Here is a 14,683-nt window from a genome sequence, read left to right as displayed (position 1 = left end):
AAGTGAGAGAGAAGAGTGATTCATTGCATCAATATAACAAGTGCAAAAGAACCTGTAAGAACAGAGTATTTCATTTTTTTTTTAATTTTTTTAAAAGTGTATTTATTAGGGGTGCCTGGGTGGCTCGGTCGGTTGGGCGTCCGACTTCGGCTCAGGTCATGATGTCACGGTCCATGAGTTTGAGCCCCGCGTCAGGCTCTGTGCTGACAGCTCAGAGCCTGGAGCCTGCTTCAGATTCTGTGTCTCCCTCTCTCTCTGCCCCTCCCCTGCTCGTGCTCTGTCTCTCTCTGTCTCAAAAATAAATAAAAACATTAAAAAAAATTTTTAAAGTGTATTTATTAGAGAGCGAGAGCTGGGGAGGGGCAGAGACGAGGGAGAGAGAATCCCAAGCAGGCTCTGTGTTGTCAATGCAGAGCCCGAAGCAGGGCTCGACCTCCCAAACTGTGAGATCATGACCTGAGACAAAATGGAGACTCGAGCGCTTAATCAACCGAGTCACCCAGAACAGAGTATTTCATTTTTAACATTAGAGTCCATTTCAGACTATTATATTTCCTAAGACTTCTTACGTCTGTTTTTTCAGGCATGGAGGTAGGAGCTTCCTCTCAGAACACCTGCTTGTTGCCCTAACTAGTTATGAGAGGTTCTTGGCCCACCTATACCTTTTTGAGAGCAGAACTGAGTTCCTTGTTATTTCTTTAACCATATCTCACAGAGTCCTAGGAAGTGGACAGCTGTAGGAAGTGAAAGAAAGAATTCCGAAATTGCTCCTCGTTTTATGGTTCTCTTCTGGACAATACGTGGTATTTTCTGGCTGTTAAACCGAAGTTAACCTAAGAGCTGTCAGAATCTGAGCTTAGAACTTAATGAGGTTATTTTGTTATCTCCTTTAAATTTCTTTGAAACCAAAGCCCAAGTCTAGGTGTTGCTGCAATTCACTGGGGACGTGGTCCCAGGAAGCAAGGGTGGGGAGGCAGGCAGCCTGAGGTGGACGAGAAAAGCCAGTGCAAATACGTGTGATCAAGTTTCCTACGATGGGCATTCTGGGCTCGATTCCAGCTGAACCCCCTGAGAAGCCAACCCAATCCCTTTTAACTGTTCACATCTCGAAGGGCTGGGAGGCAGGCGCACTCCTCCTTCGCTTCCCTCCCGCACAGGCGGCTCCTGGATGTCATGTGCCCTGGGAACTAAGCAGAAAGGGTGCCAGAGACATCTCCTACATCTGTTGGTGGGAGCTTAAAACGATGGGAAATTGGAGAAGTCTTCTCTGGAGAGATGTAACAGCCCAAGAAGGAAGCTTTATAGATTGTGACACTGTAGAAATCTCCAGGTGGCACATGTTGCTAACAGCCTACGTGACCTTTCTCCGCCTCCTAAGACCCCACTTGGATTGGAGGCAGCAACGCATTCAGCTAAAAGAGCAGATGCCGTGGTCTTTATAGCCAGATGGGGCCAGTGTTTCACATCTTGCCAAAATGCATGAGCAGATTATTGCACGGGCTTCTCGGAAGAGACGGGGACCCTCCTTTCTCTGCCGTCCTCCTTCCTGCTCCCTGTAATGCGGACGCAATGGTCGGAGCCTACACAACTGCCTGGACCACGGAGCGCTGCACGGAGAGAGAAGTGTCCTGATGTGGATGTTGCCTGCGTCCTCGGGGTGGGGACTTGTCAGACAGGTCCTGCCCTTCCCAACCCGGACTTCTGCTGTGTGAACGAGAAATAACTTTTATTTTATGAATCATCTGTCACCTTGAGTTCTCGTATGTTCAACCAAATCTTATCCCAACTAATGCATCACACGAAGTGTCTGGAGCACACCCCACCTCCCCGCAGGGAGGGTCATCGGTTCACAAGTCCTGGCCGTGCTCCCAGAGCCTCCCGGCAGCTCTCTGCTCTCTCATTCTTGAATAGATGGCACAGCACAAAGGATCCAAACATGGGAGAACATTTTCCAGTGTTAAACACAGACACCCAGAAAGAAACTTTGAAGAAACAGAGACAATTCTGGGAGTAAAAGAAGATGTCAAGATAAACTTAAAAATACTATAAGTTCTCAAAAGATAAGCCATATTTCACATCCAAACACCCCTTAAAAATGTGAGAAAAAGAAAAAGTAAAATATTCAGAGAACATTGGAAACTAAAAATATAGCTGAAATAAGAAACATAATTGTTGGGCTGGGAAATAATGTTGACAGAAAACGGTAGTAGATATATTAGGAGCAAAGAGATTCAATCCAAGAGTTCCGATAGATATATGGATTCCAGAACGAGGAAGGAAAATCGGGTTGGAAGAAATTATCAAATAACATAGGAAAGTGCCCTTGAGGTTTTCATAATGACAGAACTGCTTACGCCCAGCCATGTTAACGCAAAAAAGAAAAGAGAAAAAAAGAAAAAAGGAAAACCACATCAAAAGACATCATTATGAAATTTTAGGATATCTGCATAAAGAGAATATTTCCAACATTTTTCAGAAGCAAAAATATCAAGAATCAGAACAAAAGACTCCCCGGCAACAATAGCACATTCTAGAAAACAAGGGAAGACTACCTTCCACGTTCTAAAGAAAATTTATTTCAGCCTCAAATTCTACGGACACACCCTCGATCAAGTGTCAGGATGGAATGAGGGACCTTCTGAGGCATGAAAAGATTCCAAACATTCATTTTCCTTGCACTCTTTCTTAGACCAACCACCCCCATCTCGCTTGGCTGTCTACACGTGTATTTGCTCCCATCGGCCAGATTTCCTGCGCTTCATTTCTGCTGTGCTACCTGCTTCCTATGGCCTCCCTCCACACATCCTCTCTGGGGTTCAAATCCTACCCATTCTTCAAGACGCAGCGGAAGCCCCACCTGCCTGTTGCGGCCAGGACCTCCATTAACAGCGACCCACTCCCCCTACCCTTCTCAAGCTCTGGAATCTTCCCTGTACATTTTGCCCCTTGCCTGTGTCTGGCATTCACGTCTGTGTATGTCTGAATTCTCCAACGAGATTGGAACAGTATCTTCTTCATGCTTCCATTTATGGTGACGGGCAAATACAGGTGCCCAACGAACATGTGAAGTTTGTCCTAGTTAATTAGGGTATTCTGATTCCTGAGTCCCGTGTCCTTTCACAACCCCTTTCTATCCAAGATATTTGGGAAGTTCGTTCAAAAGAAAATTATAAGCTCTCAAGAATTTCAAACATAGGAAAACCTCCCAACTTCACAAGGACAAAAGTAACTTGGAGGCCGACTTGGTGTTCTATTCCATTCAGTAACGAGCAATGATTGCAATGATTGTGTTTACTAAAAAAAAACAAAAAAAAAACCAAAAAACTGCAGATCATGATTGCAAAACCAAGTCAACCTAAGGGGAAAAAAAAAGCATATCATGACACACTTCATGGCAAGTGGTCCTTGCCTGTTACGAATTAAATAACGATACAAGCCAATTCATGCCACGTCTCACTGTTGTTTTCTAAATTCTGTGGCAACAGAGACAGGCTTCAACTGAAAAGAGAGAGGAATGAAGAGCCTTCTGCTTCTGTTTTTGCTCTGTGTAACGTTTTGCTCCGCGTTTCCTACAGCCCGAAAGATGGACCCTGAGGAGACCATGCACCTGGCACAGGTACTGTCTCCATAAATGTTGATGTCGGCTATCTGTAAAAGATGAATTGTACCAATTGTCTTGGAACCTAAAAAGACAGCAAATTCCTCCAAAAGATTCCTGTACTTTCCCCCAGCTCCAAGGACACCAAGTAACCGTGTGCGGGGTGGGATGGGGGTGGGGAAGGAGATTTGCCACCATTTCTCATGACGGTTCCAAGTAAAGACAGAGGGAGGAGCAAGAGGGCGGCCCTGGGAGAAATGGACATCTCTGTACAACCAGGGGGGCCCAGCTCTAACTCTAGACCGCTTACCCCCATATGCATGAAAGAGACATTGCCTTGGACATTCCCTCTAAAGATCAGTCCTGTGAATTTGCCATGTTTGGTTAAATTAATTAAATTTGCCAAATGAAAAGCCACGTATCTCTTCTAGAATTTGTCCCAAGGAAACAAAATTTATAGGGAGCATAAATGAAAGTAACAGCAGAAATGGGTAAGATGTGTGGTCATTTACCACGTGGAAGAAGCTGATCGTCCTCTGTGGAGATTTGGAGCATGACAGGCTGTGTGCTTTGGAAGGTTCTGGTTGCACACAGCTCGGCCACTTCTTGAAAATTGAAAACACAGGGTGACTCTCTCCTTCCTTCCTTTCTTCTTTCCCCGTCTGGCTCCTTCCTTCCCTGGCTCCTTATTTCTTTCTCCCCCCACCCCCACCACTGCCCAAAAGGGTTTCAGGCAATTTTGTTTTATCCTGAGATACAGATCTGCTGTCTTGTAGTCTGTGCCTTTTTTTTTTTTTCTTTTTTTGTCCCTTTGGCCAGGCGTATCTCAACCAGTTCTACTCTCTTGAAATAGAAGGGAGTCATCTTGTTCAAAGCAAGAACAGGACTCTCATAGATGGCAAAATTCGGGAAATGCAAGCATTTTTTGGATTGGCGGTGACTGGACAGCTGGACTCAAACACTCTTGCAATCATGACGACACCCAGGTGTGGCGTGCCTGATGTGGGTCAGTATGGCTACACTCTCCCGGGGTGGAGGAGACACAACCTCACATACAGGTAATGACTCCGCCAACTCACTTCCCCCTAAGCCAAGACCTTGGGGTATAATCTGCGAGGAACAGTAGTTTATTCTACCAAGCACCTGCTAGGTGCATGGCCCTTCCCAGATCTCACTTACAGCAATTCTCCCCACAAAACTGGGACGTTGGCACCACTCTGAGGACCACCTCAAACAGAGACACTGAAACAGAAGGTTGTTTGCCATAGTCAGTCTTAGCAGCAGACTGGCTCTGACAGATTTGCTTTTGTCTCTGGCCTCGGCCGCTTCCTCCGTGGGACCAGAAGCACCACCATCTGATTGCAGATGGCTGAAGGTGCAGGTGGAGTATGATCAGCAGAGAATGGGAGGAGCCTGGGGCACAGCCAGTTCATGTCACGGACACAGGTGGGTTAGAGCCTTCGGGTCTCAGATGGACCCCGGTGTGAAGTACGGAGTTTGCCCTCAGGCATGTCGAGGAAAGGGGGCTGGTCATTGGCAGGAAGAGGACGAAGCGTGCTTCTGACATGAGTCAGTGGCCTTGACTTTGCTCTAGGGCCCTCTTGATAGACCCTAGAGAGGATTAGTTCTTCCTTCACTGTATTGGGTCTTAGGAATTAAAATAAAACTAGGTTTGGCAAGATAGGGAGTATAAACAAGAGGAAAATCTTTTTCTGAGTGAGTAATTCTTTAAGGCTCTCAAGGGAGACTCTTGAGACACATGCTCAAGGCTGATTTCCACAGGCATCTGAGAAAACAAACCTCCAATCTGTTTAAAATGTTTGTGTAATACACCCATGTCCACAGCAAGCACAGACATGACATTAATGCTCTCCCACTTCGGAGGTGATCTTAAGGACGTCATTTAACCTCTTTGAGCCTCATTTGTAAAGTGCTAGAAGACTAGCTGATCAATAGGGCAGATGGGAGGACTGGGTCGTATAGCTTTTGTGAAAGTAGAAAAGTATGATACACGTGCAACAATAGCACACTACTAGAAGTCACTGCAGCATACAATCGATGAGAAATGATTTTCTTTGTGTCTGTGTGTGCCTATGTGCATGTGTAACCAATTGGTCTATTTTTGAAATTTTTAAGAATCGTAAACTACACTCCAGATATGTCACGAGCAGACGTGGACGAGGCTATCAGGAATGGCCTAGAAGTGTGGAGCAGGGTTACTCCACTAACATTCACCAAGACTTCCAGGGGGATCGCAGACATCATGATTGCCTTTAGGACCCGAGGTAAGGGTACAGCAGACAGAAAAGTATGTCTATTTTCATCTCTGGAGATTTGAAGAGGCTGACCTTCTCCCCTGTGAATTGTGTCTCAGTCCACGGTCGGTGTCCTCGTTACTTCGACGGCCCCTTGGGGGTCCTCGGCCACGCCTTCCCTCCCGGGCTGGGTCTGGGTGGAGACACTCACTTTGATGAGGATGAAAACTGGACCAAGGATGGAGCAGGTGAGTCCCATCTTCTTCCTGAACAAAAATTTTATCATTCCGCACAATCCCTGGAACGAATAGCTGTGCAATTAGTTGCTTTTTACTTCTCAATTCCACCCCCTCCCACCCCAGTTTCCCATATTCCAAGATGACATCGATGAAAGTATTCAGTATCCTTTCAGACAGTTGTGCTTGTACAGGTCAGAGCCTCATCCACACAACACCCTCCCAAAGTTGCTCATCCTGCTGTGATCGGCGCATTCTTCTTGTGCTCGTACATCCATTCATACACCCACAACGCCTGAAGGTCCACTCTGTGCCTGGAACTGTGCAAGGCATCGGACGGACCACAAACTTGTACTAGAAAGTTTCCAGCCCTTCAGAGGTCATGATGTTGTGTGGTGCGAGGCCCAGACCACAGAACCACCCCACAAGGCACAGTGTGCTGTGTGTTATACCGATAGTAGAAGTCATCTGTGGCTTCCAGATTGAAGAAGACTCTAGGGAGGTGGTCATCTTGAGTTAGTCATCGAAGGATGGTGCGTGAGTTCATGGCCTGTACAAGGTCTATTTAAAAGCATGAACTTCCTCTTCTAACACTTGCCCACCTACGAAGGAAGTTGACCCTAATCTTCACATCCAAACTATTCCTTCAGAGCAACTGTGTTAGTTTTATTTCTTTTAAACACCTGCCTGGTACTAAAATAAGAAATATTTTATTACTTTTCAAACAAACACTAAAACTTTACTGCAGAAAATGTGTGCGTATCCGACAAAGGAGCAGGTCTCCATAAACTCTCAGATTCTCCCCGTTTGTTTTCTGTCATTGACTCCAGTCGCCTTGGGTCTGGTGTCTGGTTTCCAGGGTCCCAGGAGAGCAAGGCTATGGCTCTCTTTATGTGTGGTATACAAGATCACAGTTCAGTCCTGACCAAGTAACTCCAGATAGTCTGTGGGTCAATTTCATAGTTTGTTCAAATCAGCACGTGATAGATGCTCCACACGTTTGGTAAATGAAGTCAATCAAAAATCCCTTACTCCACACCCACTGTGATACAAATGGAGTAAATGTTAGTGTGCAAGACATAGACCCTGCCCTTCAGGGGTTTACAGTCTAGGGGACACACACTGTCAACTGGCAATTAAAATCAGTCTGACCAACACTGGGATAGAAGAAACAATGGCAAGGTAGTAGGAGCATGTAAAAGAAATTTGAACCCAAACACAGAGGTCAGGGGAGGAAGTGATACCAAGCCTGCATTGAAGGCTAAGCAGGAACTCAGAAAGCAAAGTGGCATAGAGAGTGTTCTGGACAGAATAACCCAACCAACTCATGTACCAGGATTGTGGCAGAAGGCCAGGCTGAAATGGTGAATGGGACACAGACAACATAGTGTCTGAAAAAACAGGAGAAAGGTTTGGAATTCATTGAGATGACCTGAGTGTGAGTTATCTTTTCAATGAGTCACTTGTCCCGTCTTGTCCAAAAGCATACCCAGTGACACTGCCAGCCAGACAAGAGGCGCCAGCAAAGGCCAGAGCACAAAAGCATGAAGGACCATAAGAGAATTCTTGACCGGTCCAGGTTTGTTTTGTGCAAACATCATTGGACAAGGCTCCATCATAGAAGGCTCAGCCTTTTCTTTAGGATCCATAGGCTTGATTGCAAGTCCAAGGACAGTGTTATCTTTAGAACCTTACAGACCAGTGGGAGAGACAGCAGGATAAAAAGGCAATTTCACCATGCATGGCGAGCGCTCTAGTATGGGAAAGTACGGGGATGGGGGACGATGCATTGTGTAGGAGCTCATCTAAACATTCTTTCATGCAAACACCTGGAGATCCAGCAACCATGATTAAGCACCTGCTACTGATAGGTAGTTTAGTAACCACCAGGAGTAAAAGGCTGTTAAGACACAGTCCCTGTACTGAAAGGTTGCTTCATGCAGTCCCGTACGTGCTATGACACAATTAAACACTGAGTCTATGGAAACACTGGATAGTAGGTGAAGGGATAAGAGAAACCTCATGAAGGAGATGATTCTAGTGGGGCTTCCTGAGCAACAAATAGGAGAGCTAGGCAAACAGAGGATGGGGGAGATAATATTCTGGGTATACAGAATGTATGGGGTAAAATACAGAGATTAGAAGAAACATGCCCGGGTGGCTCAGTCGGTTAAGCATGTGACTCTGGATTTCAGCTCAGGTCGTGATCTCATGGATCATGATTGAGCCCCGTGGCCCCCCTCCAAGTAAACATTTAAATAACTTTTAAAAATAAGGACTATGGCACAAATGAGACATGCAAATGATTCAGTATGGTTAGCTCATGAAATATGAAATAAAATGTGAGGCTGGAAAAAAGGCAGGGACTAGATCATAAATGGCCATTTAAGATCTTTGGACTTGATCCAACAGCAGCAGGGAACCTCTGAAGGATACAAGTAGGAGATACGTGATCCCATACAGTGCAGCCCAGCAACAACCAAAAACTGGTGGCTTCTGGTTTTTTTAGTTTATTTATTTATTTTGTGACAGAGAGTGTGCATGTGTGCACATGGTGGGAGGAGAAGGGAGAAGGGTAGGGAGAGAATCTCAAGCAGGTTCCGTGCTGTCAATGCGGAGCCCAAGGTGGGTCTTGAACCCAACTGTGAAGTCATGATCTGAGCCGAAATCAAGAGTTAGATGCTTAACTGACTGAGCCACCAGGCGCCCCTCTATTTTCTACATAGGGTCCATTTCTGATACTCCTGCTTCCTGCCATGTACTTGCTCTGGGTCATATCTCTCCATGATATGACTAATACCAATTACTCATATGGAAATATTTCCCAGATACATCATGGTGCATAAGAGAATTATCCCCGCAATGGCAAGCCTTTTCTTCTTTCCCCTCAGTTACTTCCTAGTCTCAGATGTAACCCTTCTCCTTTTGGTTGACCCATATACCTATGTTTTTCCTGTTTTTGTTAAGGATTCAACTTATTTCTTGTGGCGGCTCATGAATTTGGCCACGCACTGGGGCTCTCGCACTCCAATGATCAGACAGCTTTGATGTTCCCAAATTATGTCTCCCTGGATCCTAACAAATACCCGCTTTCTCAGGATGATATCAACGGAATCCAATCCATCTATGGTGAGCAACATCGTAAATCTGAATATACGTGAACTAAATAGGAAGCTTTCCAGAAGGGAAGTGAAAAAATCACTTCTTGAAATATCACCATGAAGAAAATACTTGAGTAAGATCCTTCTGTAGGTATTTCCACACGCCTTCTTAATTCACTGTGGTGTTTCTTTTCTCATCAAAGGGAGTCTACCCAAGGCATCTGCTAAGCCAAAGGGACCCACTGTCCCCCATGCCTGTGACCCTGATTTGACTTTTGATGCTGTCACCACTTTGCGCAGAGAAGTAATGTTCTTTAAAGGCAGGTAAACCCTTTCCCTTAAACACCTCAACTTCCTGTGAATATTTTTCTTTCCAAGAGATTTGGGGATGAAGAGAGAATCACAGATAGTGAGAACACATTCCTCCTCCTTTACATTTTGTAACTGCCCATAGCACTTTAATGTTTTATGATGTGTATGTATCTCTTGCTTGTTTGGTAAGTTAATTTTTAAGTGTTCGTAAGCATTTTTTTTTTCATTGCCATTGTATAAGAAGGTGTGGTAGAGTCACTTCCAGAGACTTCTTAGCTCAAATAGTACACCAGTCTCAGCGGTGCTGAAGCTGACCTATACCATTTCAGGAGCCAATCATTAAATTTTGGGGACTTTTGCAAACCACTTCACCTCACTATGGTAGCTTGAAACTGCCCATGGTTGGAGTATTTACCCCCTGGAAATCACCAAATGATAAAAATTAGGTCTTTTTCCTACTTAGGGAGGCAGTTGTTCACACTGTCTGAGCAGACCATTCCTTAATGTTGCCGCAGTGTGGTGGCTATAGTAAGAAATCTCTCTTCTCTTCTCTCTCTCTCTCTCTCTTTCTCGCCGTGCTTAACTTACTGGACTTGAATTGCAACACAGTAAGTCAGCTGTGTGTACCATGACTGTATTTCCAGACCAAGCATTGGGACATAGACCATCTCACAAGGGTATGGGCACAATGGCAGAGTGTCTGAGATCTGTCAGCCTCCACCCACGACTACACAGCACTCAGATGACATGCTCCTCACAGCAGAAGCTGCGGCCACCTGGGGGTCTCAGGGAGGGATCACCAGTGTGGGAAGGGAAACAGAATGTCAGGGCTTTGCGGGTCTCCTTCGTAGACTCAGAGCTTTACAGCCAGAGGGGAACATCTGAGAAAATACTATAGCATGCACTGATAACATTTCTTCATTCTAGCAAACATCAGACCCATGAGTTCCTCTTAGAATGCTTGGCGTTGCCTTCAAATCTTGAGTATTGCTGCTTTGGCAAAAATGAGGCCATTGATCTCTCAGAATTGACATTTCTGTGGGTAGGTTGCTACTGTAAGCACCCAGGAGAGTGGCACAAAGGCATGTCCTGACCTTGACCGTCCAAAGGGTAGAACTGAGCCCACACCCACCTAAATTTGCCGAGGAAAATTGTGTTCATGCTCTAAATTACCTGATGAGAATCCTAGCCAGTTAAATAAGAGACCAGCCTAGGTTTACAGTGTTTTCACTGCAGTATAGGCTGCATGTGTAAAGTGGTTTTGTTTCACACAGGCACGTATGGAGGATCTATTATGACATCACTGACGTTGAATTTGAACTAATCTCTTCGTTCTGGCCATTGCTGCCAACGGATATTCAAGCTGCATATGAGAACCCCAAAGATAAGATTCTAGTTTTTAAAGGTAACGTTGCCCATCACGGTTTCTGTCTCGGGATGCCTGAACTGGTCAGTGGCTTTTCTGGTACCAGGAACATAATATTCACACACGGGCCAAAGGGAGAGTGCTTCTGCCGTGACGTTGGGTTCCTGTTGTAAAGAAAAACTACCCAGGGGTTCTCGGTGACTGTGAAGACAAACATCATCCCCATTGCACGGGAGCTAAAAGAAACCTGCATGATAAAAACTAAAAACTATCTTTTTTCTACCAAATGAAGGTAACCCACTTCCCTTTTATATTCCCTTTCCACTACAGTCGCCAGATTTGGCAAATAACAGCACAAGATTACTTGAATTTCAGATAAAACACATAATGTTTTTAGTAGAAGTATGTCCCTTGCAGTATTTTGAATATACTTTTACCAAAAATTAGTCACTGTTTTTTAAAAAAAAATTTTAACATTTATTTATTTTTGAGGGACAGAGTGCTAGTTGAGGAGGGGCAGAGAGAGGAGACACAGAATCCGAAACAGGCTCCAGGCACTGAGCAAGATGTCAGCATAGAGCCCAACACGGGGCTCAAACCCACGAACCATGAGATCCTGACCTGAGCCGAAGTCGGATGCTTAACCGACTGAGCCACCCAGGCGCCCCCAATTAGTCGCTGTTTATTTGCAATTCAAATTTAACTGGAATCTTATATTTAATTCAGCATTGCTACTTTTCATCTGGATTTCATCAGATTACTTGCCTTTGAGAATCCTTGGAGGCTGAAATTTAGGAGAACATGTGCAAACATAGTTGTCAGAGAAATGATCGATACAGTGAAACCAATTGACATGCACACTCGCGTGCACGAACACTATTAACTGTAGATGGATGTTATTTGTGTAAAACTAACGATAAAAGCAGCTCATGAAAGCAGTAAGAATAAATGGAGACATAAGATCACTAAATCTCTAGGCATTGAGCCTGAGAGATGACACATTCATTATTTTCAAACTGCTTTAGACATCTCTTTTTCCCTCTAGGAAATGGATAAGATAATCACGTTCTCTCTTCCTAGATGACAACTTCTGGATGATCAGAGGATATGCAGTCTTGCCAGATTATCCCAAATCGATCCATACACTTGGCTTCCCAAGACATGTGAAGAAAATCGATGCGGCTGTCTGTGACCACAGCCTAAGAAAAACCTACTTCTTTGTGGGCATCTGGTGCTGGAGGTCAGTTTACAGACAATCAACCCCTTCATTTCATTCTGCAGAAAAATATCCACATAGCCTCACTTTAACACAGGCAGAAATAGAACTCACCTAGAGGCTTCTTAAAGCCAATTATGTGGGTGGATGACATTCACCAAACAAAAGAGTGTGTCAGTGAGTCTGAAGATCTTTCTCCAACTTAAAAAATAAATAAATAAAGATAAGATGAAATAATAAAGCTTGTGAAAATAATTATTTTCAGAAAGAGAGAGAGAGAGAGAGCTGGGGAGGGACAGAGAGAGAGAGAGAGAGAGAGAGAGAATCTGAAGCAGTCTCCATCCTCAGCACAGAGCCCGATGTGGGGCTCAATCCCACCACCCTGGCTGGGATCAGGACCTGAGACGAAATCAAGAGTCAGATGCTCAACCAACTGAGCCACCCAGGCGCCCCAACATGTTTTTAATTATTTTAATTGTAACTATTTATTGTAGTTATTTTAATTATTGACCTGATAGTTTTCCTCTACTAGAGGCTACTTCCTCTCCGCATCCCAATTTGAGTCCAAGCAGTGAAGGATTAAGTCCTCCCCACCAAGCAAAGATCCCCTGTAAACCTTTCAAACCCATGCATCCAGGTTTGATGAAGCGACCCAAACCATGGACAAAGGGTACCCACGGAGGGTGGTGAAGTACTTCCCAGGAATTGGTCTCCGAGTTGACGCCGCCTTCCAGTATAAAGGTAAGCATCAATGCCTAACTTTTAGGATACTTGGAAGACTTTACTGGCTGTGAAAGAAGGTAGCACAGAAACGTAGGTGTTTCCATTTTAATGTAATTTTACTATTCTTTTTTTAAATTTTTTTAACGTTTATTTATTTTTGAGAGAGAGAGAGAAAGAGAGAGAGAGAGAGAGAGAGAGAGAGAGAGAGAGAGATCACGAGTGGGGGAGGGGCAGAGAGAAAGGAAGACACAGAATCCGAAGCAGGCTCTAGGCCCTGAGCTGTCAGCACAGAGCCCGATGCAGGGCTCGAACTCATGAACCAGGAAATCATGACCTAAGCCAAAGTCAGATACCGACCAAGCCCCCCAGGTCCCCTGTAATTTTACTATTCTGGAGCGCATGTAATAATAAACTCTAACCAGGCAGACATTCTCACAAACTGAATTAGTAAGCCCTAAATGATATTCTCGATTATACTATTTCAAATCTATGCATACAGTACCAAAATTAACTTTACTTACCATTGATCCAAGATAGTCGCTAAAAGACACCCCCTGAAGAGTTTGAAAAGCTCTACGTGTTAAAAATGACTAAGCACATGCACTGAACAGTGACTCTCAAACTATTTAGTGCATAGCTTAATGTGCACACTTGGGGTTTGTGTGAGAAACTACCAATTCTTCAGAGTTTCCAAAAAAAGATCTAGAACTGCGGGTAAGATCCAGAAATCTACAGTTTTAAATGAACCTCGCACAATTTAATGTACCATTGTAGCTGGTATATCTTCAGACTTTGACAATGAACAATAACCTGGAACGTGGAGTGAGCAGGAGTCTACATTTTTTCTGAGTGACACCATCTTTTATTGCAGATAAATCTAACATAAAACCTTAATACTTAAAACGGAGCAGAATGACTCAAGGAAAATGAGGATGTAGGGCCCAAGGCCATATCCACAGGATATGTGGCTCGCTAAGACACTGTTTTGAAACCTAGTTTGAGAACCTTTGGCATGAACCACAGTCTGGCTAGAAAGGTGGTAACTCCCTTGACATTCATGTTTCATACCTTGGTGTCTTCCTTGGGAAAATAAAAATAACATTTTTCATGAGACAGCAGTAAAATAAAATATATCTCTATTATTGTAGATGGTTCTTTTCTCTCCATAATGTCCAATTATTTTATTCTATACCCATTCAATTAAAAAGTGTGGAACCATTATATAGTTGTGCAAGGTAACATATGATCCCCTCTCTCTAGGATTCTTCTATTTCTTCCGTGGATCAAAGCAGTTTGAATATGACCCTAAGGCAAAGAACATTACCAGAATGATGAAAACCAATACTTGGTTTCAGTGCAAAGAACCATTAAACTCATCATCTGATTTTAGTGTCAGTGAGGAAGAAGTACACTCCGGAGGAGTAGAGATGTTTTATCGTACGAATGTAAACTTGCTTATTTTCAGTATTGTTCATGTGCTAAAAATATATATATAGTTGTCAATAAATTCATAGACCTAAAATAAACCTCAAGAGGTCTTTTCGTCTGAACTCTGCTTCACAGTGGAATAGAACTGTTGTTGAATGTAAGCTGCCCAACCTGGTTCTAAATATCTATTGCATAAAGACTCAACACATACTTTGAGCTGCCTGACTCTTTTTACAGGAAGTTATGATGTATAAGCAAAACTCGCACTGTATCGTAAGCCTACTTTGTGTTTGTGGACTTGGATAAGTAAGCCATGTGTCTTATAATAACTAAATACTACAGACATTTATTAAACCAATCTTTAGCATCCTATTTTGTCTGGACCTTTGCAGTTGGAGAGGCCGCATAAACTGCAACCCTTGTCTGTACCCATGCTCTGAACCCACTG

At 44.0% G+C, this 14,683-nt stretch overlaps 1 protein-coding gene across 1 annotated transcript; it reads left to right on the top strand.

Moving 5' to 3' along the window:
- Positions 1-518: 518 nt before the first annotated feature.
- MMP27 (matrix metallopeptidase 27) lies at positions 519-14,607 on the top strand. The gene is made up of 10 exons (XM_006936578.4): positions 519-3,616; positions 4,418-4,656; positions 5,735-5,883; positions 5,973-6,101; positions 9,057-9,218; positions 9,394-9,514; positions 10,777-10,907; positions 11,949-12,108; positions 12,722-12,825; positions 14,068-14,607. The coding sequence occupies exons 1-10, from the start codon at positions 3,515-3,517 to the stop codon at positions 14,301-14,303; spliced, it is 1,533 nt and encodes a 510-aa protein (XP_006936640.2). The 5' UTR covers positions 519-3,514; the 3' UTR covers positions 14,304-14,607.
- The last annotated feature ends 76 nt before the right edge of the window (positions 14,608-14,683 follow it).

This window comes from Felis catus, chromosome D1 (genome assembly GCF_018350175.1).
Source record: "Felis catus isolate Fca126 chromosome D1, F.catus_Fca126_mat1.0, whole genome shotgun sequence".
In the NCBI taxonomy this organism is placed as follows: Eukaryota; Metazoa; Chordata; class Mammalia; order Carnivora; family Felidae; genus Felis; species Felis catus.
The sequence above is the reverse complement of the archived record's forward strand: the minus strand, read 5'-3'. Positions and strand labels throughout refer to the sequence as shown.

Bases quoted from the DNA above. Each gene is read 5' to 3' on its own strand.
- MMP27 (XM_006936578.4), top strand. From the start codon at position 3,515: ATGAAGAGCCTTCTGCTTCTGTTTTTGCTCTGTGTAACGTTTTGCTCC. The intron at 6,102-9,056 runs GTGAGTCCCATC...GTTTTTGTTAAG, and splicing joins CTGGACCAAGGATGGAGCAG to GATTCAACTTATTTCTTGTG. The intron at 12,109-12,721 runs GTCAGTTTACAG...CCATGCATCCAG, and splicing joins GTGGGCATCTGGTGCTGGAG to GTTTGATGAAGCGACCCAAA.